General features: G+C 48.3%; 2 protein-coding genes across 12 annotated transcripts in view; both read left to right on the top strand.

Moving 5' to 3' along the window:
* HOXA3 (homeobox A3) overlaps positions 1-25,608 on the top strand; it is a 44,073-nt gene that overhangs the window by 13,867 nt on the left and 4,598 nt on the right. For 2 of the 11 annotated variants that reach the window (XM_048070235.2, XM_048070234.2), the window contains 2 exons: positions 11,634-11,829; positions 15,409-15,492. The exons of 2 other annotated variants lie outside the window; for them this stretch is intronic. The gene's annotated coding sequence lies outside the window, so the exon portion shown is untranslated. Of the gene's footprint in view, positions 1-11,633; positions 11,830-13,416; positions 13,551-15,408; positions 15,493-18,614; positions 18,634-19,140; positions 19,412-23,599; positions 23,756-25,608 lie in introns of those variants that run through there. 7 more of the 11 variants (XM_066991855.1, XM_066991854.1, XM_048070236.2 and 4 more) reach the window with 6 other exon arrangements.
* HOXA4 (homeobox A4) lies at positions 7,769-10,185 on the top strand. Its single transcript, XM_013171905.3, has 2 exons — positions 7,769-8,524; positions 9,015-10,185. Exons 1-2 carry the CDS (start codon positions 7,915-7,917, stop codon positions 9,341-9,343), a joined length of 939 nt encoding a protein of 312 aa, XP_013027359.3. The 5' UTR covers positions 7,769-7,914; the 3' UTR covers positions 9,344-10,185.

The raw sequence follows: 25,608 nt of genomic DNA, 5'->3' as shown, positions 1-25,608 counted from the left end.
ACGTGTCCTTTTCCGAAGGAAAATCCTTTTCATGTTACAGAGAACGATACTAGGCGCGAACCATTCACGGTTACTCAATAGTCGACAACATTGCGTTATTTGAATTATCTGGTGAATACACAAACACACCCCCACACCCTTTCAACTAGTATTTTTGGAACCTGGATATCATCCCGCGTTGTAGTGGTCTAAAGCGAAAAGATTTGCTCCTATTACTTTCACATTTTTGGATGTGCTTTCTAGAGTACATTCTCGTAAAGCTGGGAACAGAAATTCAAGAACTATGGCGAAAAAAAAAAATCACGAAACCCATAAACGTATAAACCCGCACGTACTGCAAGAAACACACTAACAACAAGAGAAAGTTAGCTAGAAATGACAGCTCCTCAATATTTTTGGCCCTGCCTCGTTCTAAGCAGGGCAGTCGAAGTCACTCAAAACCAGAAGCTCATTAAGATTTTATAATCCACTTTTTAAATTTTAAATTCAAACAACTCCAGACTGCCGAACTCTACAAAAATATTCCCAGGTCCTAATTGTTTTCTGAGTGAAAAATGTCATGGAGAATAATCGCCTGGAATCAAGAGAGAGGTCTTATCTGCGCACATTATTTTTCTGCTGTGTTTTGGGGATTAATGCGTGCGAGTTTGTTTTACTTTAGGCATGGCAAGTGGCGTTGAGCGCATTGAAATATAGTTTACTTAATCCTCTGAAAGAAATACTTGAGTGTAGTGTGTCATGTCTAAGCGTTAGGCCAATTAAAGATTAGGCAACTCTCTTAATGTGTGTAACTAGTGACTTTGTAAGTCGTAACTTTCTCTAAACCAGAAGTAGAACAATTCGCTTGAAAGTCATCCGTAAATTACAGTTCTGTAGCGCTTTCTAAGCCGCGCAAACGCCCTAATTGCAGAACATTATAGGGAAATTATTATTCTGCCATTTCCTTACGTTTAATAAGTGTGTATCTGTGAAAGGGTGACAATAGAAGGGTTTGCAATCTGCTCCATGGGAAATTGAATGGAACAGATCAGAAGGGGCGGATCAGGAGGTTTCGATTTCAAACCCTGGATACTGGAGCAATGCCTTTTCCCTCCCCGCAAATACAGATTTAACGCATTAAAGGCAGACATAAGTAAATCTCCTGGCCAAGTTATGGCATCGCCTTGCTTTCTTAGCTCTTTTTCTTGCCTGCCCTTAAAATATCCCCAGTTTGTTGTTGGAGTTGCTACCCAGAGCGCAAAAAAAAAAAAAAAAAAAAATACAGCTCCCACAGCCGCCTGATCATCTTTGAAAATATTATTCTTTTTAAATGAAAGCATCCCCACTAACGTCTCTCTGGAAGCCACATACTCATGGACTATCACAGTCACATGTTCGTGTAGCTACACGCACAAACAATATCAAATCTGACACGGAGAGCGTGTGAAATTTGCAAGGATTTCGCCTTATAGCACGCATAAGGAATCTTTCCTATAACCCCCCAAAAATGTCTTTTCAATAATAATATTTGCTATGAAGGTTATTGGGTAATTATTGCAATTTTGTGGAACAGTCCTTGCTTGAGGTGAAGTCTGTCTCTGGATAACAAATGGCAGCCCGTGCAGTTCACTGCCAGGTTAAGTAAATGCAGAAAAGATAAATCTGCACACCCTAGGAATCACCAGCAGAGCTCGCTTTAGACCAAGTTCACAGTCAACTCGTTTGCCTAGACAAGGCTTCGCAAACAATTAGAGTTGTTTCTTTATGTTTAAATCAAGGAGAAATGACTAAGACCCTAGCAGCAGAGAGCTGCAGCTTTTCCCCCAACGCCAGTCTCTATATCCTTCCAACCTCACGCCCAGAACTTACCCAGCATTTCACCTGCAATTGTAACCATATAGCGCCTTTGAGTAACAGGCTTTCCTCCAACGCTGCCGAAAGGGTGTGCAAACTGATTTAACAGCACTTTACAAAGCTGCCAGATTAAAGAAAGAAAGAAAAAAGAAAACAATAATTAAAAATGCAAAAGTATCCGATTTCTCATCAGCAAGAAGAAGAAAAAAAAAAAAAAAAAGCCCTTAGAAAGCGGGAGGAAACGGCAGAAGTATTGAAACAAACAGTGCGACTCTCTTAGTCCTAAAAGAAGCTGCATAGCTTTTGTATATCTTTGTGGTTAAGGGCGTTACAACTGCAGGTCAAAAAGTTGAGGGTCAAAAGTTTACGTTTTGCACCACTCTTAGTCATTCGCCCAGACAGAGTTTGATGTCAATGTTATAGCCGAGATCTTGACTATCAGCACAAAAGATAAAATAGCTTTGAGTTACGTGTGTATCACAGTATGGACTCCAGGTGAACCCTACTGGCTGAATGACCTCAATTACCGAGGAAAGGATAGAAAATTCCTCTTTTCAAGAGTAATACACGTTGTATTTCATCTTGAATTATCGGCCACATTTGTGTCTGAATATCTCGAGTTGAGGCGCGGCAGGTAAACATGCATGTTACCCCCACGCCAGCCGCTGGTGCTGCCTCCTCCGAGAGTCAGGTAGCAAAATGTTTCACCCTTGTTTATTATATAATAACCCGCTTTAAGAGGTTTAATGTTAAGCCTTCTCACTTTGCAAAATGGCAGGAAGATAAGATAGGAGCAAAGCTATTAACGTGTGTATCGATCCTAGCCGCGTCTTTGTTTTTGCTCTCGTTTCTGTAGCGACCACTAAACTGTGCTTAAACAGGACATGCTGCAGATCATACGGGCGGGTTATATGTTTAGTCAGAGGGAGCTCGCTTAAACCGCGGAGCGATGGGGCCATGTTGTGCTATCGATGGAAAATATTGCGGAGAAACTGACGCCCAGAGCAGCTCCGTGATTTGGATGGACCTCAGAGCCTTCTGGAATTACCCGAGGCAGCAGTTGCCAGAGAAATGGGGAGCAGGAAGGGATGTTTTCCCTCCTCTCCCCCGCCAAGGAGAATGGAAAAAAAAAAAGTTTAGAGGAATTTATTTGCGCAGAGAGTTATTTCCACATTGCTGGGATTTTTTGTTCCCAGTGCCGCCTCGGTGTTGAAGCTTTAGCTCCTCGGCTAGGCGGGTCTGGAAGGAGAAGTGGCCAATATTGCACAGGGAACTGCATTTTGGGGAGAGCACTGCAAGGCGCCGCCGGATTCAGGTTGCAGTGATGAGGATGGAAGGGGGAAAGGAGATTCCAAAATATTGATAAGCAGCTGTGCAAGGTGTGGAGGAGGGGACAGTGCCATGAGGAAGGCAGAGAAAGAGCGCACCTTACCGCCATCCACGCATAGCTGCCTTTCGACCCCAAAAGGCAGGAGGTTACACCGTCCTCGATGCATTGGGCACGCGTGAATTATTTGCTACAGACCCAGCTGGATCGTGGCAGCCGAGTGATATTTCTTGGGAACAAATTTGCGAGGTGTTAGATTTCAGATTAGCCAAAGCTGTCATTGGAGATTTTGCCCGAAGTACCTGCTGAAGCGCAGAAAAGGTGTGCATGCAAGTATTTGTTCGGCATGTAGACGTTGCTCGCATGTCCCTGCTGCTGCTAACTTGAAGCGAGCCCTGGCATTGCACGTTTGGGGAGCCTTTCCTCACCGGAGATATTGTTTAACCTTTCACATCTAGAGTATTTATTTGGTGTAAGAGCGAAGCCTGATAACAAGCTAAAAGCCATAGCCAAATATCTATTTTGTTAAAGAATAGCAGGCAGATTGTTTCCAAGAACAACAATGCGTCTTTGATACACCCAGAACGAAAGCTGTTGCTATAACTGGGTTACTCAAGAGAAGGTGACTGAAATTCATTTGCTTCCTTACCAAAACAATTAGCCTCTCGAATTCCATATTTTTCAATCCAGCCTAGAATAAAAATACCAATGAGGATATTTTCAAGGAAGTTGAAACTTCAACTTCAGCAAATATTGAATCTTCTGAATCGGTGTCTAGATTATTCCTTAAAAAAAAAAAAAAAAAAAAAAAAGGAAAGAAGGAACAGTTAATAAATTGAGACAAACTATTTCTTCCCTTTCACTCTCTGCATTCAGCACACTGCTCTCTGGTCTGGAAGGTATGGTCAAAAGACCATTCATTTCAAATCCGGGCACAAATCACATTTTCTGTGTGTTTATTTAACCATGCCAGGACAGAGCGAGCAAATCCCGCCAAACATCCAGTTGTTAAGAAGAGAGCCAGTGCCAGTGAAGTCCCCGCTTTCACAAAAGTCTGAACTTGGGCAAAAATGTGAGCATTGCCCCAGTAGCGACCATATAGAGCGGGTGCTTGCAACCGTGGAAGGCAGTAGCTGCCTCGGGGCTTTATGATTCCCAGAACAAAGGAGGGAATACAGTCGATACATTCCATAACGTTTACATTTTCCCGCGATTTTTTCTTAATTTTCCTTTAGAAGTAGTGACCTGGGCAAAGCACCCCGCTATCTAAAAGACACTGTTATAGACCTTTTAGAAAAACTAAGTCCAAGGCCGAGGTGAACTTCAGGTCACCGCGTCTAACAAATATGAAAATGTCGCCTGGTGAAGGGCACGCCTTGTTATTTAACAAAGACTGTCAATGTGTAAGATTAATAAGAAACAAAATGCACACGGTGTCACTTTTCGGTCACTTTGAAACTTGGGACAGCCTCGCATTCAAGAGGGGAAAGCTGGGGCTAAATATATTCAAAATGGTTCAAATCAAATTCAAACCAGGCTGCTAGTGCGATTCTTCTTCCTCCTACCACTCTCTCTGTGGAGGGTGCCCGGGCACGGCGAAAGGTTGACTTGAATTATTATTATTATTATTATTACTATTACTGCTGCTGTTATTGCTATTCTTGTTATTATTTTCTCTTTCGCGGTCATTACGGTTTAGCCGCGCACGTGGAGGGGAGCAGGGGTGCTCGCACGTTTCCCGAGAAAAGGGGGGATCCCCCTCTCCCCCTCTTTGGGTATGCGTGAGGTTGGCTCTTCTTGGTGCATGGCAATTAAGTCTCTCCCTCTCAACTTCATTCCAGTGCAGTCCCCATCTCCTCAGCCAGCCTCGGCCAGGAAACTCTGGCTCCTCTATTAACTGATTAAAGTCTCCTTCACCAGCGAAACCGAGACTTCAGTCCTCCTGCAAAAATAAGGGACCTGGCCTATTTTTCCTCTCCTTTTCTTTCCTTAAGAGGTTAGGATGATGCTACAAGTTTGTTAAAGGGAAGTACCGGGGGAAAAAAAAGGGTTTCTGAGATTGTTTATTACAGCCATAAATCTTGCAGTAAAATGTCGAAATGGCCGTGTGCAAGATAACACTTGGTGGTCTTGGCTGGGTTCTTGTTTATGATAACAAAACCACAAAGACATGGAACAGGCCTTTTGGAGGTCCTGCCTCAGCACATCTTCGCAGACTAATAGAACCACACGAAAAAACAGACTGCAGCCGCGCAGCTCAGGTCACCTTGCAGATTTACAGTCGTATACAAAATCGCATCATTCTCCGTTTAACCGAGCGCCAGAGATACACAGTAGAAAGAGGTGCAGTGAAACAAGTATACTTTGAGATCTAATCACGGTAAATAATAGGAAGCAGAACGCGGTCAGCTCTCCGAATAGAGCACTCAGCCTACAAATCAGGACACCAGTTTTCGTTGTGTTTTACCGTGGCTCGGGAGCACGGTATCTGCTGTAGCGTTCTAGCCATAGTGTCTCAGGACTAGTCCCTTATGCCGAGGATAATGGGTACGGTAATCCAGTGTAATTCATCTGGTGCTGGCCAGCAGGTATTTGTACGTGTGTGTCTGTGTGCGTGCATGCATCTCCTGGACGCCGGGAAACTGCTCTCTGCTCGCGGGGGTCTCTGACAATCTTTCATTTTTTACAGTAACGTAGGTGGGAGCTTTAGTCTTGTACAGTATGAGTCGCCGTGTTGCTTTTGCTTGCTTGTTTGTTTGTTTGCTTGTTTATTAATAAAACAATGTCGCCTTTCCTTTCAAATGGGTGCTGCTGCACAGTTGCGGCTCTCTGGGTGCGTGTAACCGCATTTCCTCTCCATGCAGAGTAAATAGAGAAACTTATCTATTACACTAGTTAAAGACTTCCATAGATGTGCTGTTGGAAATGAGTAAGTAAATGTGTTTTAACTCTCTTTACAAATTAGACATTCGATATGAGCAGGAAATGAGTGATTGTTTAGATAAGTACCCCAGTATACCCAAGTGCTGGAAATGTTCTAACATATTACAAGCCGCCTGCAATGTGCGTGTGTGCGTGTGTAGAAAATATAAATCGATACGCGGTGTGTCTAGTTAGATAGAATATATATTCAAATAGAATTTTATTGCATGTATCCATTATCTATAAAACTGCAAAAGGCAATAATCTGAATTTAAACCAGGCTAACTGTTAATGTAATATCTTTAGGAGGGCAAGATCTAAAACGTATCATATTTACACTTGATATATTAGATGTATTTTCCCATACCAGGGGATGAGATTACCCACTCAGCAATTATATTCGCGAGGGGTGTGGTAAATATTTCTACGTGGTTTTATGCTTTCGTGAAAAGGTGAAAAAAAAAATCCAAAAAGTTCGCTTCTAACTCCCAATTTACGAGAGTAGATGGCGTTCAATAAATATTTTTTCCCCCTAGAATTAGAGTGTAATTAGTTTCACCATCAAATTTCAATTACCTAAGGTCAGGGCGGCTGCCTCTTTTCCCTCTGAGCTGAAAATATCGTTAACAGCCTCAGTTTTAGCACGGCAGAAGTGCTCGAGTGCCCTTTCTCTCCTACACCAGGGTTTGTGAGTTACTTTTGCGAAAGCGCAAGCGATTTCTCATGGAATTAGAAATCCAGAAATAAACCCAGCACCACGCATACCAAAGCGGCGGGCTTAAATTCGTAGTTTGCAAAACGCTGCTCTGCGGAAAGGGAGCAGCGAGCCGCCGGTAGGAAGCGTTCGGGACCTCCGTGTCCGCCTCCCTTTCCCCCTTCCCCTTCTCCTCCCCGTTATTTCCAGCCTCGCTGTATGCCACCCCCCCCGCCCCACAAGACACTTAGGGGCTCTCTTCGGCCTTCCCTCGCCGCCCACGCTAAGTTTTGCGTCTCGTCCTCCAGCGACCGCGGCTGCAGAGGCGCAGGGGGCCGGGGGCTGCCGGCCCTCCGCGGTCCGGGTGGTGGTGGTGGGGGGGGGGGGGGGGCAGAGGAGGTGGCCGCAGCCCGGCAGCCCCGACTCGAGGCTATTTGGAGATGGGCTCGCTTAAACCGATCGTGCAACGCCCCGTGTAATGCCTGCCTCCCCCCGGATCACGCAGCCGGGCTGCGCTCCGCCAAATAGGGGAAAAAAAAAATCAAACCCAAAGTGTTGCGGGGAAAAAAAAAGAAAATGTCAGGTCTGGATTAGTTTTATCTCGCTTGACACCCCGACGGCCCGGGGCGGCGGGGATGGGATGGGATGGGGTGAGGAGCGGGCGCGGGGCGCGGGGGAGCCCCCGTCGGGGCCGCCCCGAGAGGAGGCGCGGAGGCGGCGGCGGTGCCGGGAGCGGCCCCCGCGGAGGGCCCGCGGGTGCGGAGCTGCCCCGAGCCCGGCGGCCGCTCGCCCTCCTTCCATTTCCTGATCCGGGGTCCGCGGCCCCGCGCGGTAATTGGCGCTGGCGGTCAGGTGGTGATGGTGTGTCGGGGGTGTGTGTGTGTGTGTGTGCGTGTGTTGTGTGTGTGTGTTGTACGCGCTCCAGGGGTGGGAAGAGAGGAAGGGAGGGGAGTGCGGCGGGGAAGGGGGGGGGGGAAGCTGGAGGCCCAAACTTTGGCAGCGGCGAGCACTTGACAGCGGCGGGAGGGGGAGACGGAGGGAGGGGAGGGAGGGGGGGGGGGGGGAAGGGGAGGGGCCTCGTCGAGCCCAGAAAAACGACAACGCGAGAAAAATTAGTATTTTTGCACTTCACAAATTAATGACCATGAGTTCGTTTTTGATAAACTCCAACTACATCGAGCCCAAATTCCCTCCCTGCGAGGAGTACACGCAGCACGGCGGCAGCGCCGGCAGCTCCTCCGCCAGCTACCACCCGCACCCGCACCCGCACCCGCACGCCCCGCCGCCGCCGCCGCCGCCGCCGCCGCCGCCGCCGCCGCACCTGCACGCCGCCGCGCACCCGGGCCCGCCGCTGCCCGAGTACTTCCCCCGGCCGCGCAGGGAGCCCGGCTACCAGGCTCCCGCTGCGCCGCCCGGGCCGCCGGGGCCGCCTCCCGAGGCGCTGTACCCGACGCAGGCACCCTCCTACCCCCAGGCGCCCTACAGCTACAGCAGCGCCGGCAGCGCCGCCCCGGGCCCCGAGCAGCCGCCCCCGGGCGCTTCGCCGCCGCCGCCCGCCAAGGGCCACCCCGGGCCGGCCCAGCCCCTGCTCCCCGGCCATGCCCTGCAGCGCCGCTGCGAAGCGGCCCCCGCCGCCGGGGCCGGCACCGGGGCCGGGTGCCCGCTGCTGCCCGACAAGAGCCTGGCCGGGCTGAAGGGGAAGGAGCCGGTGGTGTACCCCTGGATGAAGAAGATCCATGTGAGCACGGGTGAGTTGCCCCGGGCAAGGGGGAGGCTGGGATGAGCCTTCAGAGAAGGGAAAGGGGGGAGGGTGCAGCCGGGGCCGGGACGGGTCGTTGCGTGTGTGGCTTTTTTTTTTTTTCCTTCCCTCCTTCTCCCTCCGCGTTTCCTAATAAAAAAAAAAAAAAGTGAGAAACCTTTTGTATCCGGGGTCCTTTATCAAAAGATTTACGAGACGCCAAACTGTTAGGGCAGTAATTATAGCCCCCATAAATTTAATTGCCCTGCAGTGGCTCTGGGCCATGTGTCTTTGAAGCTTTTCTTCTAACCCAAATGCCCATCACCATTTTTTATTGCTCCTCGATTGTCCCCACTGTCGATAGGCTGCGAAACAATTTTTCTTGCCGTTATGTATCTTATTTGAACCTGGTGTCAAGTTATTATATAATGATTATGTTCCATCGCCCCCCACCCCCTTTTCTTTCCCCTCCGCGTGTGTGCCCGTGTGTGCACGTTCAGTCAATCCCAATTACAACGGAGGGGAGCCCAAGAGGTCTCGCACTGCCTACACCAGACAGCAGGTCCTGGAGCTGGAGAAGGAGTTCCACTTCAACCGCTACCTGACCAGGAGGAGACGCATCGAGATCGCGCACACCCTCTGCCTCTCCGAGCGCCAGGTCAAGATCTGGTTCCAGAATCGGCGCATGAAGTGGAAGAAAGACCATAAACTGCCTAACACAAAGATGCGCTCCTCAAACCAGTCCACACTGAGCCAGCAGTCCAAAGCACAGACACAGGGCCACCCCCATCCGCTCGATGGGTCTACACCCAACGCAGCCGCGCTATAAATACGGTTATTATTATTTTTTTTTAATATATATATATTTACCTATCTATTGGGGTTTTCCAGCTGCCCGTGCTGGTGGCTGGCCGTTTGGACCAAACAACTGTGTAAAACAAAACAGGATCAGAAAAGGAAGACGAGACGTGCCCAAGAACGGGCACATGTTTAAACCAAAATCCGGACGATTGTCTACATTGTATATAGATAATGGTTCCATGCCCATCATTTTTTTTCTATTTATGGAAACACTCTCTTGCCCTCGGTGTAAGAGAGTGCTGGATGCTGTCACGGACGAATTCTCTGTACCTAAGACGGACTCTTTTTTTTTTTTTTTTTTGTAGAGAACACTTTAAAAAATAAAAAGACGGTTAAAACAAAGCCAAGACCTCGTGAGACACTTGTGTAAGGCATTGACTTGAATAGCGTTGTTTCGTGGCGTGGTCGTGGATTCCCGTGTGAGTGTGCGTGTGTGTGAGGGTGCACATACACGTATGCACACACACCAACACAGGAAAGCGAACTCACACGTTCACGGAGGTTAAAAACTTACGAAAACTGTCCCCTCACGCTGTCTCAAGGGAAGTGTTTTATGTATCAAAGGTAACTTAACTGGTTTTAAGTGTAGCCCCCGCTGTAGCTGTGATATATTAGTTTTTCTCCACATTCCCTATTGCATTTATTTAAAAAAAAATGCTATAAAGGCTGTTGCTGTCTTCATATTTGGCACCGTCTCAACCGTTTGGGTCCATGTACAATTTTGTGGATTTTTGGTGTAATGTAAACAGTGCCAAATGCTGGTAATAAAGATTATTCTGTACAAAAGAATTAAACGCTTGAAACACACAAGTCCCCTCAGTGCTGTTTCCTACACCTTGTGCTTCGTTGGTGTTGGCACCAGGAACGGAAAACAACGGTTTAACGCATTGTTTTAACTTGGATTAATCTTGTCAATAAGGTAATGGTTGCTTTAAATATAGTGCAAAGCGTCCTGAATCCTAAGTGCCTGCCTGAAAAAAAAAAAAAAGAAAGAAAAAAAAAAGGCACAGTAGGACCAGGAAAGGTCTTGCTGTATTGTGTAGGTGAGTGGTCTTCTCTTTAGCAGACTTGTGGCAGAATTAGTCCGGCTCTCCATCGCTGGGCTTGAGACTGTTTTCGACTGCAGCACAGAGAAACTGAGCTTCTACTGGGAGCCAATAAGCTCCCCTGGCGGATTTTGCTGGAGGAGAAGTCACACATGCTCCCCATGATAACACTTTAAATCTCTAGCCAGTCGTGATTTATTCGTTCATTTTCGTCCGATTGTGATTTCTCAATTGGCTAGCACTTCGAAGGGAAATACATGGGCGGTAACCTGAAGTTTCTCTAGCTGTCTTTTCTGTTCCCCTTCCTTTTTTTTTTTTTTTTTTTTTTTTTTTTTAAGACAATTTCGAAATGTTTTGAGAAAGCCTTAGCAGTGACATGAAGCTGGGCACAACTCAAACGGTTTATTTGACCGAGATCCTCCAAACGATGGAGGCGAACCGGGGGCCAAGAGGTTGCAGCTTGGAGCCTCCCGTCGCTGCCTCCGCGGGCTTTCTCAGCTCTTTCTGAGACCAGCACCGAGCTGGGGAGGAAAAAACATTGAAAGGAACTCCAGCGCTAGTAAATCTTCCAGGGAAGCACCACCGAAGGCCAAGATTTAGTTGCTTAGCCAAACACATCCGAGAGGGATTTTCGGACCCTTCACGTGTTGGAGGCCGGAGAAGTGGGTGCCTCGCCACCCCTCGGGTGCCTTGCACCAGGCCCCGGTTATGCTGAGCATCTCTGCCTGTCCGAGGAGCACGTAGCGCCCGGGTGAAAAATTTAACGTGTCATTGGCAGAGTATGTTCAGCATCAGAGATATGGCGGTTGTAAATACACTGAGCAAACACCGCTGTCTCTGAACCCGACCAGCAAGCAGGCCTGAATAGCGCGCTTCCACTCACGTATTGCTGTTTGCTAAACCCTAAATTGCCAGCTGCCTCCTTATAAAGGGGGAGAATATAGCTGTAAGTGAGGTAGCTACTATCTGCAAGCGTGTATTGTGCGTTGCTCGAGAGTCCCTCCATATACTTAGAGCCCACATTAGCACAAGCGAGCAAAATTCCAGCTGAAACGTATTAACTGGCAATGCAGGATTTCTTTGGTGTGCAGCCTATGCGTATAAACCTGTTTGCTCCCATTGAAAAGAGAAATGAAATCACGCTGCAAATAGCAATTTTAGCGAGAATCATTAATCACCTCCTACAATAAATACTTCTTTGTAATTCAACAGCGGTTCTGAAAGGCATTCTCTTGGAAAAGTCTGTGAAGACGCAAAGGATTTTCCTGAAAAAAAAAAAAAAGAAAAAAAAAGTGGTCATGTGTAAAGACACAGCATCTTGGCTGTCTGCTAAAAAAATGTACATGCTCTTGGTGGAGAATGAAGAGCGGACTGCAAAATACCCCATGGCAGATTTTCGTCGTTTAAGGTAAATTTTCATTTTTCCCCCCTTCCCCCCTCCACCTCTGCTGGGAGCGGCACGGTGCTCCCGGGCTGGGAGCCCTCTGCTCCCGCTTCCACACCGCCTGTCTTACAATAACTTCGAAAATTACATCGCCCAGCTTAAATTCTCGCATTGTGCTCCCTTTGCTAGGGCAACCAGGAGTTCACCGAGAGGACAAATTTTCTATCCCATTAATTGTTTTTTTTTTTTTTTTTTTTTGAGAAGCAGACTGACCCTTCAAACCCTTGACCTTTAAAGACAGTATTCTTTTTAATCCGGCACTTGGACCTAAATGTCTCTTTCTCTCCCTCCCTCTCCCTCTCTCTCCCGGTGTCTCTCACACACGTATTTATCTGCTCTGGCCACAATGGCGAGCGCGGCCCAAAACGCTGGAAGTGGAAGTTTGTCAATATCTCTAAGAAAGACAAAATCACCTCGGAGTCAATTTAATGGCCGCAGGGAACGCCACTCCGTTAACCCCGCTCCCTACCTCCCCTCCACCCAGCAAGAAAAATGGGAGTTTTCCAAGGTCTCCCTCCCCATTTCCCCCGCAATCTCTTGCTATACCTGGTGTTTTATTACACGGGGAACTCAGGTGTGACAAGCGCCTTGTGGTATTTAAAAACTAGACCCATTCTGCATCGGAGGGTTACCCAATCCTGTGATTTTTTTTTATATATATATATATATATATATATACATTATTGATTTTTTTTCAGGGTGCTGGCCGTCCCAAGGACTTGCTCCTCAGTGTTTATAACAGGGAAGGGGTGGGGGGAGCCCTCACACAGGCAGAAATCTTGGCAGCCTCGCCATGAATAACACCCCACCCCCCCCCGGGGCCTCCCCCGGCCCCCTGGTCCCGCTCTGGGGCCCGATCCGGGCGGTCCCGGCCCCTTGGCCCCACCGGAGCCCTTCCAGGGGAGGGTGGGACCCCCCGCGGGGGTGGCCCGGGGCCGTCCCCTCGGGCAAGCCCGGCCCACGCGTGTCCCGGCAGGGCCAAGGGCCGGGGCTCCCCGCGTGGGCAGGGGGAGCACGGCGGCCGCCTTCCCCCGCCCCCCTCTCCGGCCCCGGGCAGCCTTCATGGCTCCGCCCGGGGCAGCACGAAGGCAGGATTGACCCGTGCCTTGGAGGGCAGCCCGGGGGCGTGGGGGGGCCGGGGGGATACCGCCCCCGATGCTTCCCCGGGCAGCAGCATCCTGAGCCCCCCCGCATTAGTACACCACGCCGCATACAATGAGGCGCTGGCTTCAACTCACTGATGTGTGTGCGTGTGTTGAGGGGGGGGGGGGAGTTGCAAGGCTGCCCCATCTCGATACGGAGCAGGACAAACCCGTATTATTCATGTCCGAGCGCTCTCCCTAGAAACTGAGGAGCTGTCAAAGCCAGCAGAGATTAGGGGACCCAAGTACGAGGATCCCTGCGCTCGCAGATAAAGGTGTTGCGTCTGTTCTGGGGGAGATATTGAAATTTTAATCTTTAGGGTCACGTGACTCATTAAATAATTAATGCAGATAGTCAGGAATGGATCTGTGGCCGTCAGTCCTCACTAGGAGTGATTCTCTCACAAGTGAAACTCAACTCCTTATTACTGGAGTTTGTTTTTCTTTCTTTCTTTCCTTTTTTTTTTTTTCCCTTTAAAAAATCCCACCTGATTTATCTTGAAAGATTCTAAACTTCTTAAGCAAGCAGTAGGGTCTGTGTTGGTAAGTAGGTAGTGTGTATTTCTAGCTTGATGACTTTAATTGTTTGTGCTTGCTTTGTCTGCTGAGCATTTGCTTAACAAGTTTAATATTTAGAAATGTTAAATCTTTGTTTTAGCTGCCTTGTGGTCACATTACGGCTTTTGGTGATTAAGCGTTACCGAGGCAAACACATTTGATAATGTTCTAATTCACACTGTGGAAGGCTGGGTGCCACAGTGCAGGAGGACCTGCTTTGTTCAATTTTCCTGGCGTTAATAAATCACCGGCTCCTAATGCAGGGCCAAAAAAGCAATGGAAAGGCAGTGAGCATTGTAAAGGAAAAGTCATGGGCGAATTTCTCTATGACTCATTAGTCTGAACGATTTATGTACGAACTTAAAGTGCCGCAATGAATATTAGAGTTTGGGATAACAACAAATTAAAAAAAAAAAAAGTCATAGCGTTTGTAAAGTGCTTTATTGCTACTTAGCAATTCTTTCAAGAAGAAGCATAGTTTAAAGGACTGTGGCAATGTAAAATATGGTGGTGTGACTTAATAGCTCCAAAATAAATAACAGAAAGTCGCTGGCACCGTTTTCAGATACACACTCCATATTTAACACGAGTGGGGCAATCCAGTCACGGCGTGCTTGATCAATGTTTATTGCGGCTTGTAACATGACTATTGATTAGGGATCAAAACGGGTAAGGTATGAGCTGGAGCCGAAAATGCCAGGGGGTTTCCCTCTGCTCCGGAGCTGAATGGAGAGCAAGGTAGAGCTAAGGATAACCCCAGGCAGCAGCGCCCGGGCTCAGAGATCGCAGATTGAACTTTCCATTTTCTTTTGTGTTTGCCAGTAGATTTTAGCAGTCAGCGCTCTGAAATTTATGAGACGGCAATAAACAGCTTAGTAGGCTATTATTGCATGATTTTATGTAGACTGGAGTTCAACACCAAATTTAAAATTATTAGAGTAATTATGGAACTATTAAATTGCCAAAGCAAAGTATCTGCTCGAAAAGTTCTCCCAAGACAGACTTAATATTTCCAAGGCTCAGATGACATCCTTCCACAAGAACTGTATTATTTAATTATTAGCATTTACATTTACTGACTATTTTAAGATGCGTTAGATGTTTTTTATTAGCGAGAATGAATACAGGGGGTACGTTATTATATCTGACAAATTCATATGTAAACGTGATTTAGTAAGTGGCATCCGAATAATCTGACTATTGTCTTTTTGGATTGTGCAATATGGTTTTTTTTAGGGGAAGAGAGACCGTCCAGTTTTCCTCCCCCCTTCAATGGCTTTCAGTGTATTTTTTTTTTTAAGGAAGGTTTCGGGCCCGATGCTGTTTCAGTGAAGTCAACTGTTAGTCTCTTATTGTGCTGGTGGTGCCAGGATCGGGCCCTGGCTAACTGTTTGAATAAAAGCCCAACCACAATACTCCCCGCATTAGAACTGGAACTCTTTCCGCGTTTTATTCAACAGAGATGAACACCACTAGTTGTGTTTAATGTCTGTTCTTGATTAAATGATCCTAAACAAAGGTTTCCCAGAGGAAAATAAAGCAGACATTCATGTAACAAGAGTTTGGAATGACAATATTTCCAAACACTTGGAGACAGAAGGCATAGCTGTCTACGGGAAAGAGGAAAAAAAAAAAAAAAAAAGAAAGAAGGAAAAAAAAAAGCCTCCCGCTTTTATTTCTCAGATAGCAGCGCTCCTCGCCCCGCTTCGCCTCGGACCCGCGCCCTCTCCGGCCGTGCCCGCCCGGCGCCGGGGCTCTCCCGGCGAGCCCGGTGTCGCCTATGAGTGAGCGGCTACCTCCCCCTGCGCTCCCCGTTAAGGCGTTGTTTGTTGCTTGTTTGCAGAGAGCCCGGGCACCCAGGAAAGCCGGTCCGGGCGGGCGGCGGCAGCCGGGAGAGCCTCAGCCCCAGTCTTCGCGGTGGGACGAGGTAAGAGCCCCGGGGGTCGGGGGGCGAGGGAACCGCTGCCCCGTACCTGCGCACAGGGGAAAGCCCCCCGGAGCTGGGCTTCGGAGTGATAAATATTTAACCCAGCCTAGATTTTTCTGGATTGGCTCTATTCATCTTCCGCGGCTGGTGAATGCGCGTGTCCGGGCAGACAAAGAAGCGTGCGGGACCTGAGTGATAGCCGGCCTTATAAAGGGGACAGGAAGGATGCAAAGTCATTGGAAGAGCCAAAGAGGTTGAGAATGCCTTTGTCCCTTCTTAGCTCCTTCTCAAATCAAAGGGCGAGGGAGATAGCGGGAGGCATGGCGGTGCGGGATGGCTCGGCGCTGCTTGCTGCTTCCTGCTCGATGAGCGGTGCCGCCAGCCCTGCGCGCTTGGCGACGGGAAAAGGTTGAGTTCAGGTGGCGACCCTAGAAAAACCTGCCTTTTGTCTGAGTGCACGCACCAGAATGGACCGCAGATAAGTTTCAGGTATTCGTCCGTCCCGGCCTGCCTCGCCCCGGCCGTGGGGTGGTGGCTGGTGCCTGCCTCCTGGATGCGGTTGTTCCGCTGGCAGGAGGAACGCGATGCTTCTCATAGCGAGCATTTGCTAGAGCCAGCCTCAGAGGAGGGAGGATTACAGAGAATTAGCTTAAATTCCTGCTAGATTTACCTGCTTATTTTTGGACGCTGATGTACAATTAGTATATTTTACTACCTTTTAAAAGCGGCCATAAATTACAGGACTACAAGGGCTCTTTGTGTTGGCTTAATGGGCTGCTTAAATCTTAACTACAAAAAGGCGCTGCAAATGTCTGTTCACGCTTACGTTAGGAAATTAAAAGGGAGAACACGCTACGAAGGAACCTTCCTCCGGTGGCATGCGTCCACGGTATTTCGTGCAGAGATATTTGGGATTCCTTAACTGACCCAGCACTCCCAGCCTCAGCTGACTCCCAGCAGAACTTCTTCCATGAGGGCAGAGTCGATAGCTCTACTCTTTATCTGCTTCGAAGTGATCAAAGAGCAACTTTATCTCTATCAGACGCACAGATGTAGGTAAACAGTTCTGCATCCCAGCAGATTTCCAGTCTTTCGAGGAAGCAAGGAAATAAATGCTTGTGTCGTATGGTCATTCCCATGTCTTCTCCACATGGGAGTGACACCTTACCTCTTAACAACTGGCATAAACGTAAACATGAAAGACGGCAAAAATCCTAAATCTAATTGTGTTGAAGGTAACTTTAAATAGCATTAGTGCTAAGAGTGGCTATTAATGCCAGAGCTCGCACAAAGGCTTTCGCCTAATGAATGTACGTTATGAACCCAGATCTGTTTGTGGTTACTGAGCTTGGAATTTCAGCTCAGCTCGAAGCCATGTGTATGAAGTGCAGAAAAATCAGAAGCAGACCTACTGATAAACGCCACATTTTTTTTTCCTCCTAGAAACCGTGTTTCAGGTCTCCAAATCATCGAGGTAATAAAACACAATGTTGAATGTCCAGGAACAGGAACAAAGCAATATAGAGGTTGGCGGGGGAAATCTAGCGTCTGCTACTTACAAGATGATTTGAATTCGTATTTGAAAACTCATAATCATGATACTAAAGCAAAGAAAGCTTTTCCAAATTCGGCGGAAGGGAATCATTTTCAGCTGCGACCCAGGACAGTGTAAAGTTAGGAAGATTGCCCCTTCAGCCCTCCCAAAGCACACCCTGTGTAAGGTATTCACACGTCAAGAAGTTACTTTTCTTAAGAATTAATTAGTTTCCCCACTACATACACGATGTTAATTGTTAAACAGTAGTTTTAGCATTAACTTGACAATTAATACTAATAAAGATGTTCATAGAAACAGGGGTTTGAAGCCAATAGCCATAGCTAGCGTTAAGGCATTTAAGCTGACTTATGATTGTGATTTATTGCTTTTGTAGTTTCTATTTGCTCAGGACTGCAACTTCTAAAGCCATCTTTCTGCTTTTGATGCAAAGCAGTCAATAACTTTTTACAACAGACCCAAGAAAGTCTGCCCTGCTTTTTTCAACATCTGCTCCGTTCCCATTAATTTCGGTTTCATTGTTTCAGAAGAACTTTTCTCTATGTTTCTTTTATGAGATCTAAACGCACTGGTTTTAAAAGCGCCACGAATCTATCTCGTCCAGTAAATATCAGTCTTGGTTCGCGTTTAGTGTGAGGGCAATGGAGTTCAAGTCGTGATGATAGTTGCAGCCTTAGACATGTCGTGTGTGGATAATGCTCTCTCTCTTTCAGAGGTATATAATTTTTATTCCAGTTCTTAGTGAGGGATAATATATGTATATCCTGTCAGGAGCTCACTTCCATATGAAAAATTGCAAATTCTTCCTCTGTTGTAATGTCACGCTGACTTTGCTGCACTGTCCACTCATATACACTGTTACTGATGGGTTTAAATTCCAGTGGCCCACTTTTACAGTCCAAGTGAGGGTACGGAAGACATGCCTGTAACTGTAAAAATCACCTTTAAAAAGAAATCGCCTTCCATTCTGTTGTAGGAAGTGCAGGTGAAACACTAAGAGGGGATATGCAGTTAGCTGAAAGTTTTCTTCGAGCTTATGGGGGATGGTGGAAAGGTTTAGGATAAGGTATATACATCATGATGCAAAATGCTGGACTCACAGAACTCGGTCAGAAACACGTTAAAAGCGTCAACTATCTGATTTTCTTTGACTCTAGCCAGAAAAGTTATGTGAGTTTAGGGTTTCTTTTGTTTGTTTAGCTTATTGTGTCAATAGCAAAAGTTAAACAATCTTGCAGGGAAGATGTACTGTGTTCGCACACAGGCGAAGCTGGCTCGCGTGGTAGGCTGGCTCGGGGACCGAATAGAGCTTTGCTCTTTTTTTTTATTATTATTATTATTTTCCCCCCCTTAGGCAGAGAGCTCCCCCTTCCCATTTTTTTTTTCATCGTTAGAAACCTATAATTTTGTGCATCACTCAAACTAGCTGTATAGGAAATGCGTAAGCACAGGTTTAACAGCAAGGTCCCAAAAGGTTTTGCAAAATTCAGAGGCACGCCGGTGAAGGAAGGTGTATTCTTCATAGTGTGTTACAAGGACAAAAATCAACTAGCCTCTTAGAAGAGACTCTTTTTTGCCTTTGTCAGGTAATTATAGGTCTTTTTAGTTTCTACAGGAGCCCTGATGTAGCGTGTGGGAGTTGAGCAAGCTCTGTACAATGGCAGGGTAAAGGCGTCTGGGGGTGGGGGGAGGTTGGTGGTCGTCCCGTGTAGAAGGGGGCTGGAAATAATGGTATTAGGGTTTGGGCTTTCTTCGGGGGGTTGCAGAGGACACGCGACGTGGAGCAGAGTGGCGGGTCTGGGGAGCAAATGACGGTTAATTAGGCTAAGTAGCAAAGTGCAGTGTAATCCCATGTTACGAGAAGATTTCCTCTTACTTTTCAATGGGCTTTGTATAAAGAAATATTGATGTGGGAGGAAAAAGACTCTAACAAATCTCCCCCCCACCCCCTTAGTCAGCTACATCTCTTGATTTTTTTTTTCTTCTTCCCTCCCTTAAAACTCTTCTTCAACATACCGGGCTAAGGCTTTAAAAAGCCAAGGCTCGCTCTAAGAAACCCTGTTCCTTCAATGATTCCCTATTTCAAATAAAAGGATTTAAGTTGACGTATGACCACGTGAGCACATAATACAGCGCATTATTGTGGCATTTGGAGTGGAGACCCGGTCTGGCTCCGTCTGCGATTACGCTTTTCCAGTTTCTGTTCAGAGCAAGCACCGCTTTCTATTATTTTTTTTTCCTGCCCCCATCACCGTCCCTGCAAGAGCTGGCCATTTCGCTGACAGCTTTCGTTCCTTATGGAAAGATTATTGTCGAGCGGAGAGGACGAAATGCTTCGTTAGAAAGGATGGATTTTATTTTAAGGTATTTCCGTTGATTGTTCATTTATGTGGTGAGTTATTGCTGTTCGAGGCAAAGGTCAGTAGAAAAGGCTGAAGCGAGTGCGTGTGTGTGCGTGCGTGTGTGTGCACCCGGAGCCAGGCTGCTTCCCCCTTTGTTTCAATTTGCTGCGGTAAATATTCAACTCTCCCCTCGCAGCGAGCGGAGCAGGGAGAGTTTGCTTCTTTATTTATTTTTCTCCATAGAGATCCCACACGGCTGTTGATGGCCAGCTGCCTCCGCTCCAGCCCTTCGATTGCCATGTTATCGTTATTTATGATCGGCTAGAGATGGGAAAGCCTCTCGTATTGTTTTCTTGCCGGGCTCCTTCTTTTTTTTTTTTTAATTTTAATTTTTAATTTTGATGTTTGTATGTTTATTTCTGGATGTATTTGGGGAGGTCGGGGAGGAAGGCGCGGGGGGATGCTCCTCGGCTTGGGTCGTGCTCGAGTGTGGGGCGGTTGTTGTTTTATGTGTGTTTGTTCGGCCGCTGCCGCTCTGGAAATCGATGAGTATGCAATTGTGCTGCCATTTTATTTATGATGCTTTAGTGGTACTTTGTTTACCGGGAGCGGAGGGCTCAGCTCTGTGGCTTCCCCTTTCCAAACGAGCCAGGGGCTCCTCTTTATTTCTCCTCGGTGAGAAGGAGCTGCACCAAGAGCCAGCCATGGCTACTAACAATAAATCAGCCTTGGAAATGTGGTGTTGATTTTTTTTTCCCCTCTGAACGGGGATCTGGAAAGCGAGAATAACAGGGATAGCAGTGGAAATTATCTTCTAGGATAACATATACTAGTCCTAAATTCATATCCGTACTGTCTTTTACATAAATATATACATATCCGTATGTATAAATATTTGAGTATATGCAAGTATGTATAAATATGTCTATGTAATTACATTATAAGGAATGCACTTAAAATGACGAGAATTGAAGAATTACGTGGTTATCCAAGGAGGGCAAAATGTTACAAAAAAAATGACATTTCCCTGGTGGGTCCCGGCTTTGGGAAAGGTCACAGCGCCGAGGCTTTCTTTCCTCCAGTTTGGTCAGCGCCTATTTCTGCTGTACCATTTTGTCCCCAGCTACCGGGTGCTGGCAATTACTCTTCTAAGGGGTCAGGGAGGGAGAGAGGCAGAAAAGAGAAGGATGAGAAACAAAACCTACTGAAAACAAACCAAAACAAAAAAATGGTTATTTCCACTTGAACCTATTCGTGGCTATTGTGCAGGGACCCCCAGGGCCGAGATGCTAGCGCTGATTTCTCGCTTTCTTGCTCCTTAAGCCGCTCTCAGGACAGAACTGACCCAAATAAATGCTATTTCCCCTTCAGACCATCCTGAAGCACGTTGTCCTTTATCAGACACAGCGTCTCTCTTATGCCAGGGAAGGAGAACTGCTTTGCTCTTTTAGCATGTCTAAAAGCCGAGGTTGGCTTTGCCATGTTTTGAAATGGGCCAAAACGCGCCTCAAAAATAAAGTGTAAGCTTTAATTGCAACTCAATTACTTGGCAGCGTTTCCTCTGATTTATGACCCAGTTCGGATGCATATTGACCCAGTTAAAACACTCATAAATAACACAGTCCTGGTTTGTAGCGAAAGAAAGCAAGGAGAGTTTTGTAGGAGCGGGGCATTTCGGCGGCTTGTGTAAATAACCTCAGACTGCTGAGCAAATAGCGAAGTGTCCATTGCGATTCTTTGCTGGTAGATAACATAAACAATAATCGCGATTAACCACGTCTGCTTGGACTGTCCGATAGCCCAGTCCTTCTACTATCCTCTGCTAACTCCCTAACGACTCGCAGAGACGCCGCTTCCAGAATCTGTCCCGTTCTTCTGCAGCCTTGTCCTTTCATCCCTAAAAGCCTCCCCCATATCAACCTTGAATTATAGCGCTGACCACTCGTCGGAGCATCCCAGGATAAAGCGCTTTCCGGGCATTATTTTATTTGGAAACTAAGAACAACTTCACGAAGGCGGACAGTCCTGAAAACGAGACTTTTTGGAAGAAAATGCGGCTCGTTCCCGAGTCAGGAGTCAGCCCCAAAGGCTCCCTGTCCCTCCCCGAGCAGAGCCCTATCGCTCCCTGCGGAATGTGGCAGAAAGAAAATATTCGGCCTCTGAGAGGGAAAGGCAGATAAAAGCAGCGGGAATCTGTGCGTTGGGACACTTATCCCTCCATCATAAGGCACATAAAAAAGAAATCATCTTCTCGTGTTTAAAATGACCTCTTTGGGGAGAGAGGGGGCGTGGGGAAACGGGACTAAGAGGCAAATACTCTTTGCAGGCAGTGAGACGAAGGGAGGAAATACTTCAGTATTGCGAGGAACCACTTCGGTTCTTACAATTAAAGTCCCTTGCAAATCCCTCCAGTTTTAAAAAGCCCCCCCCCCCCCCCCCCCTCCGTCCCCGCTCTTAAATACAGACATGCAGCCCGAATAGCCAGCTCCGACGGTTCAGTGCACTCCTAGGAAAAGATGGCACAAGCTTTCGGCAGCGCTCCCCAAACCGGCCCGGTCCCCGGCGTCCGCAGGTTTCTGCAGTCCTCGGTTCCCCCTTGGCCAAATTTCTCCTCTTTATCCCGAAGGGCTCCGTCGGGGCTCAGCGGTGCCTCTGGCTTTTTGGTCGGCAAACAGGGCGAATGGCGGCTCAGCAGTTTCAGAAGAAAGTGTGGGGTTGATTATTGACTAAAAAGACTTCTCTTCCGATGCAACATTCAAGGGGTTGTTTGAAGCAAAATGCATACGCGGGATTTTTGCTTCTCCTCTCCTCCTACGCTGCCCGCTTCCCCTTTCATGTGGTGCCTTCTCACTTATGCCATAAGGAGCAAGTGTTTTCTGTTTTAGTGCTCTGTTTACAGCTTTGGTGCATGAAGTCATAAATCTTGCATAGCCATAAATGACAAAAACCATTGGTATGCGTAAGAGGCCACCCCAGCCTTATAGTGCTTTTTATTTCTCTCTTCCCCCTCGCTTTGTTTGTGCTTTAAGATGACGCCGGGCTCCCTCGTGCTTTTAACGGAAAAGTTTTATTTTTAATGCCTTCATTAACCGAGTAACGTCAAATTTACACCTAGGCACTCTGCGGAGCCCCCTCTTAGGGCGCGGAGCCCACAGCCCCTCATGCCTGGGGGGCAGCGGCTTCCAATTGCTTGAATTTCCCGTGCGAGCGCCCGGCTTGCGCCCTCGCTCCCGGGTTTCTCTTCTAGGGAAAAATTGGGGACTCCGCCCCCCCCAGCTTGGGGTGCTGGAAAAATAAAGGCGAGTGCCTTTCCCGGAGCTGCCGTGGAGCGGGAGGTGAGGGAGGGCTCCCACGGGCCCCCACCGGGGGGCTGCGGGCACCCCGGGCCGGCTGTGCAGCACATGGGTGGGTGGGAGCGCCTCTGCGCCCGTCCCGGGCAATGGGGAGATTTGGGGGGGCGAGGGGGGTGTCCGGGCGTCCATCTGTGTGTGTGCGCGCTCACGCATGCACATGCATGAGTTAATAATTAGTAACTCTAATGATTTCCAGCGTGGCTCTGGAAACATTGCCCAGAGCGGGGCTCCTGGTGGGCTTTGCTTGGCTCCCTGGACCCGGCTCTCCGGGCCGCTCCCCTCCCGGGCTTTGCGGGGCTCCCGGCGGCGGGGCTATTCCGCGGCCGCCCCCAAACCCCACTCGTAAGAGGGACAAAACAAACAACCCCGCCACAGCAACCCCGGAGGCTGGTGAGAGCGACCCTTTGTGAGCGCCGTTTGTCTTCATTAGCATAATTTTCCTGGACTTTGGTGACGCCCGGGTGCTGGGGGGGGGCCGCACTCCTTCACTGCCACACTCCTCCGCTCCTTCCCCCAGTCCCCAGGCTTCCCCAGGCGGCCGCCTTTCTTTCTTCCTTTCTTCTGTTTTTTTTTTTTTTTTTTTTTAATTTGTCCTTTTTTTTTTTCCCTGCTCCCCCCCGCCCCCCCCCCTTTTTCTTTTCCTCTCTCTCCTTCCCATCCCCGCCAGGAGCGGGGAGCAGCCCTGGGAAACGTCCCCGTCCTCCGGTGTCCCTTACAGGGGGAGCCCGGGGACGGGCTGGGGCAGGGTGGGCAGCGTGGAGCGGGAGGGGGCCGGGGGAGGCGGGTGTCCGGAGCAGCCGTCCCCATCCCTTGCGGGGCAGGGCTCGCCCCTCCCGGCCGGGTGCGGAGGAGCTGAGCCGGTGCCCATCCCGCAGCCGCAGGGACTTGGCTGGGGCAACTAGTCCTTGCTCTCCCTGGGCTGTGTCGCCGAGCTTCCAAAAAAAAAAAAAAAAAAAAAAAAAAAAGAGAGAGAGAGAGCATGCTGGCTTCCGCCTCAGTCGTCAGAAGTTAAGGTAAGCAGGCCACAAATACGCTGCTATCAGTCGTGAATGGCGGAGTTTATGTCCCAGTGATTTATGACCGTAGACTTAAATGTCGGTTCAAGAAGAGTTCACAAGCTGGGGCTTCCTTCCAGGCAGTGACTGATACCCTTACACTTCGTGTTCAGGCAGCTCTCTCTCCTCTCCCCCCAACCCCCCCCCCACCTTCTCTCAACTTTGTCTTTATCTTTCAGGAAATCTTTCGGGGGGGCTGCCTGGTTTCTTTCGTCCTGGAGTCAGAGTTTGGGGCTCGGCTGGGAGTTGCAGGGAAAAGATGTGGTGGTTTTAGGGACGGGCAAGGGGAAGGAAGGAGAGGGTAGGGGAGAGCTGAACTGAGGAGCGGGGGAGACGGGGGGGACGTGCCTCCCCCAGGCAGCTTTCATCTGCTGTCTCCGGTCTGTCTGGCGGGGGGAGAGGTTGGTGAAGGGCAGAGAGGTGTATTGCGCAAATGGAGATGGAGCCGCTGAAACGGGCACTGGAAAATTTGGGGGCCCAGCTGTGTTGGCGAGAGCTGGCCTTTTGTCTTTGATGGGGGAGAGGAGAGCTCTTCCCATCCCAGGCACCAGTTTGGGTGGCAAACTTTCTCTCCCCCTCCTCTCCCGCTAGGGCGCTGTTATTATCGTGATCCCTGGCACTATAAATCCCGCTAGTGCTCTTTTCGCGAGTAATGGCCGTGCGCTCCTCAGGTTACCCCGCTCCTTTATAACTTTGTAGGAAGTGATTAACTTTCGCAGCCAAAGGCGGGTGCCGATTTTCCTTTCCTGGCAGAGGGCCGAAGATTCACTAGCATTTTGTCTCCGAAGGGGAGCTGCCCATTGTTCGCGCTCGGGGCGCGCAGCTCTCCGCGGCGCTCAGCCCCCGGCGCGGTGCGGGGCTCGCCCCAACTTGGAGAGCCCAGGGAAGGGCGAAATATTTGATGTCGCGACCGTACAAGGCGGGTGCCTTTTCTAAAAAATCACTGCTGGCTCTTCATTCTCCTCTGGCAGCGGTGCTCATGTTCTTGTTCTTTTTTTTTTTTTCTTTTTTTTTTTTTTTTCCGGAAGCAAAGGAATTGAGAAAAATCACAGCAGGCCCAGAAGATATCATTAGGAAAGGGAGGCGAGGAGCTGGAAATTGTGTGCGCGCTTCAGATCTCCATCGGCTTATTAGCTTAATAACATCCAGAGAGCTTGCTTAGTGCAATAATAGGGCAGCCGCCCTGCTGTAGGTGTGCTACCTTAATTTTGTTGTGTTATAACAAAGGGAATACTGTTTTCTAAGAACTTGTATAACTTGAAAGGCTTAGAATGAGATCGTTTGGTGCATGTGTTGTGTAAGCCTTTTCGCCCCTAAGCATTTGTCGTCGTTAGATGTTTTGGGGGAAAATATCCAGCTGCTTAAGTGCAGGGGAAGTGGCAAAAGAAATGAGGGCTGATGTGACTCCTGAAAAGACAGAGTTGTTTGTCAACAAGGGGATAGGGGGACGGTGAGCAACACATTTTATTTCTGAGAACAATGTGTGTGCATGTGGAAAGAGCTGCTAGATCCGAAATTGCGCACAGGTCTCCACTCTCATTAGTGCGGGCAATTCTTTAGCTGGTTATTTTCAGGCAGGTAAGCAGTAGAATTTAATTTGAAGAATAACAGAAAGAACAGAAGGACTGGGGGGAAAAGAGAGGGAGGAGAAAGGGATTCGCCCGGGCAGGAGAAGCATTCTCTGGGTTTGTGTCCACCCTCTCCCCAGCCAAGTGACCCTCATACATCAAATTACATAGCAGTTTCCAAGACAGAACCTATTATCGCTAAGTTGGAAGGAAAGTTCAAGCCGTGGTCATGGAGATGAACGC

This window comes from Anser cygnoides, chromosome 2 (genome assembly GCF_040182565.1).
Source record: "Anser cygnoides isolate HZ-2024a breed goose chromosome 2, Taihu_goose_T2T_genome, whole genome shotgun sequence".
Classification (NCBI taxonomy): domain Eukaryota; kingdom Metazoa; phylum Chordata; class Aves; order Anseriformes; family Anatidae; genus Anser; species Anser cygnoides.
Note: the sequence above shows the minus strand (reverse complement) of the source record. Positions and strands in the feature narration are given on the sequence as shown.

What these genes read in the sequence shown, in the direction of transcription:
- HOXA4 (XM_013171905.3), top strand. Translation starts at nt 7,915, where the DNA reads ATGACCATGAGTTCGTTTTTGATAAACTCCAACTACATCGAGCCCAAA. An exon ending in GAAGATCCATGTGAGCACGG is followed by an intron (nt 8,525 to 9,014) that starts GTGAGTTGCCCC and finishes GTGCACGTTCAG; the next exon opens with TCAATCCCAATTACAACGGA.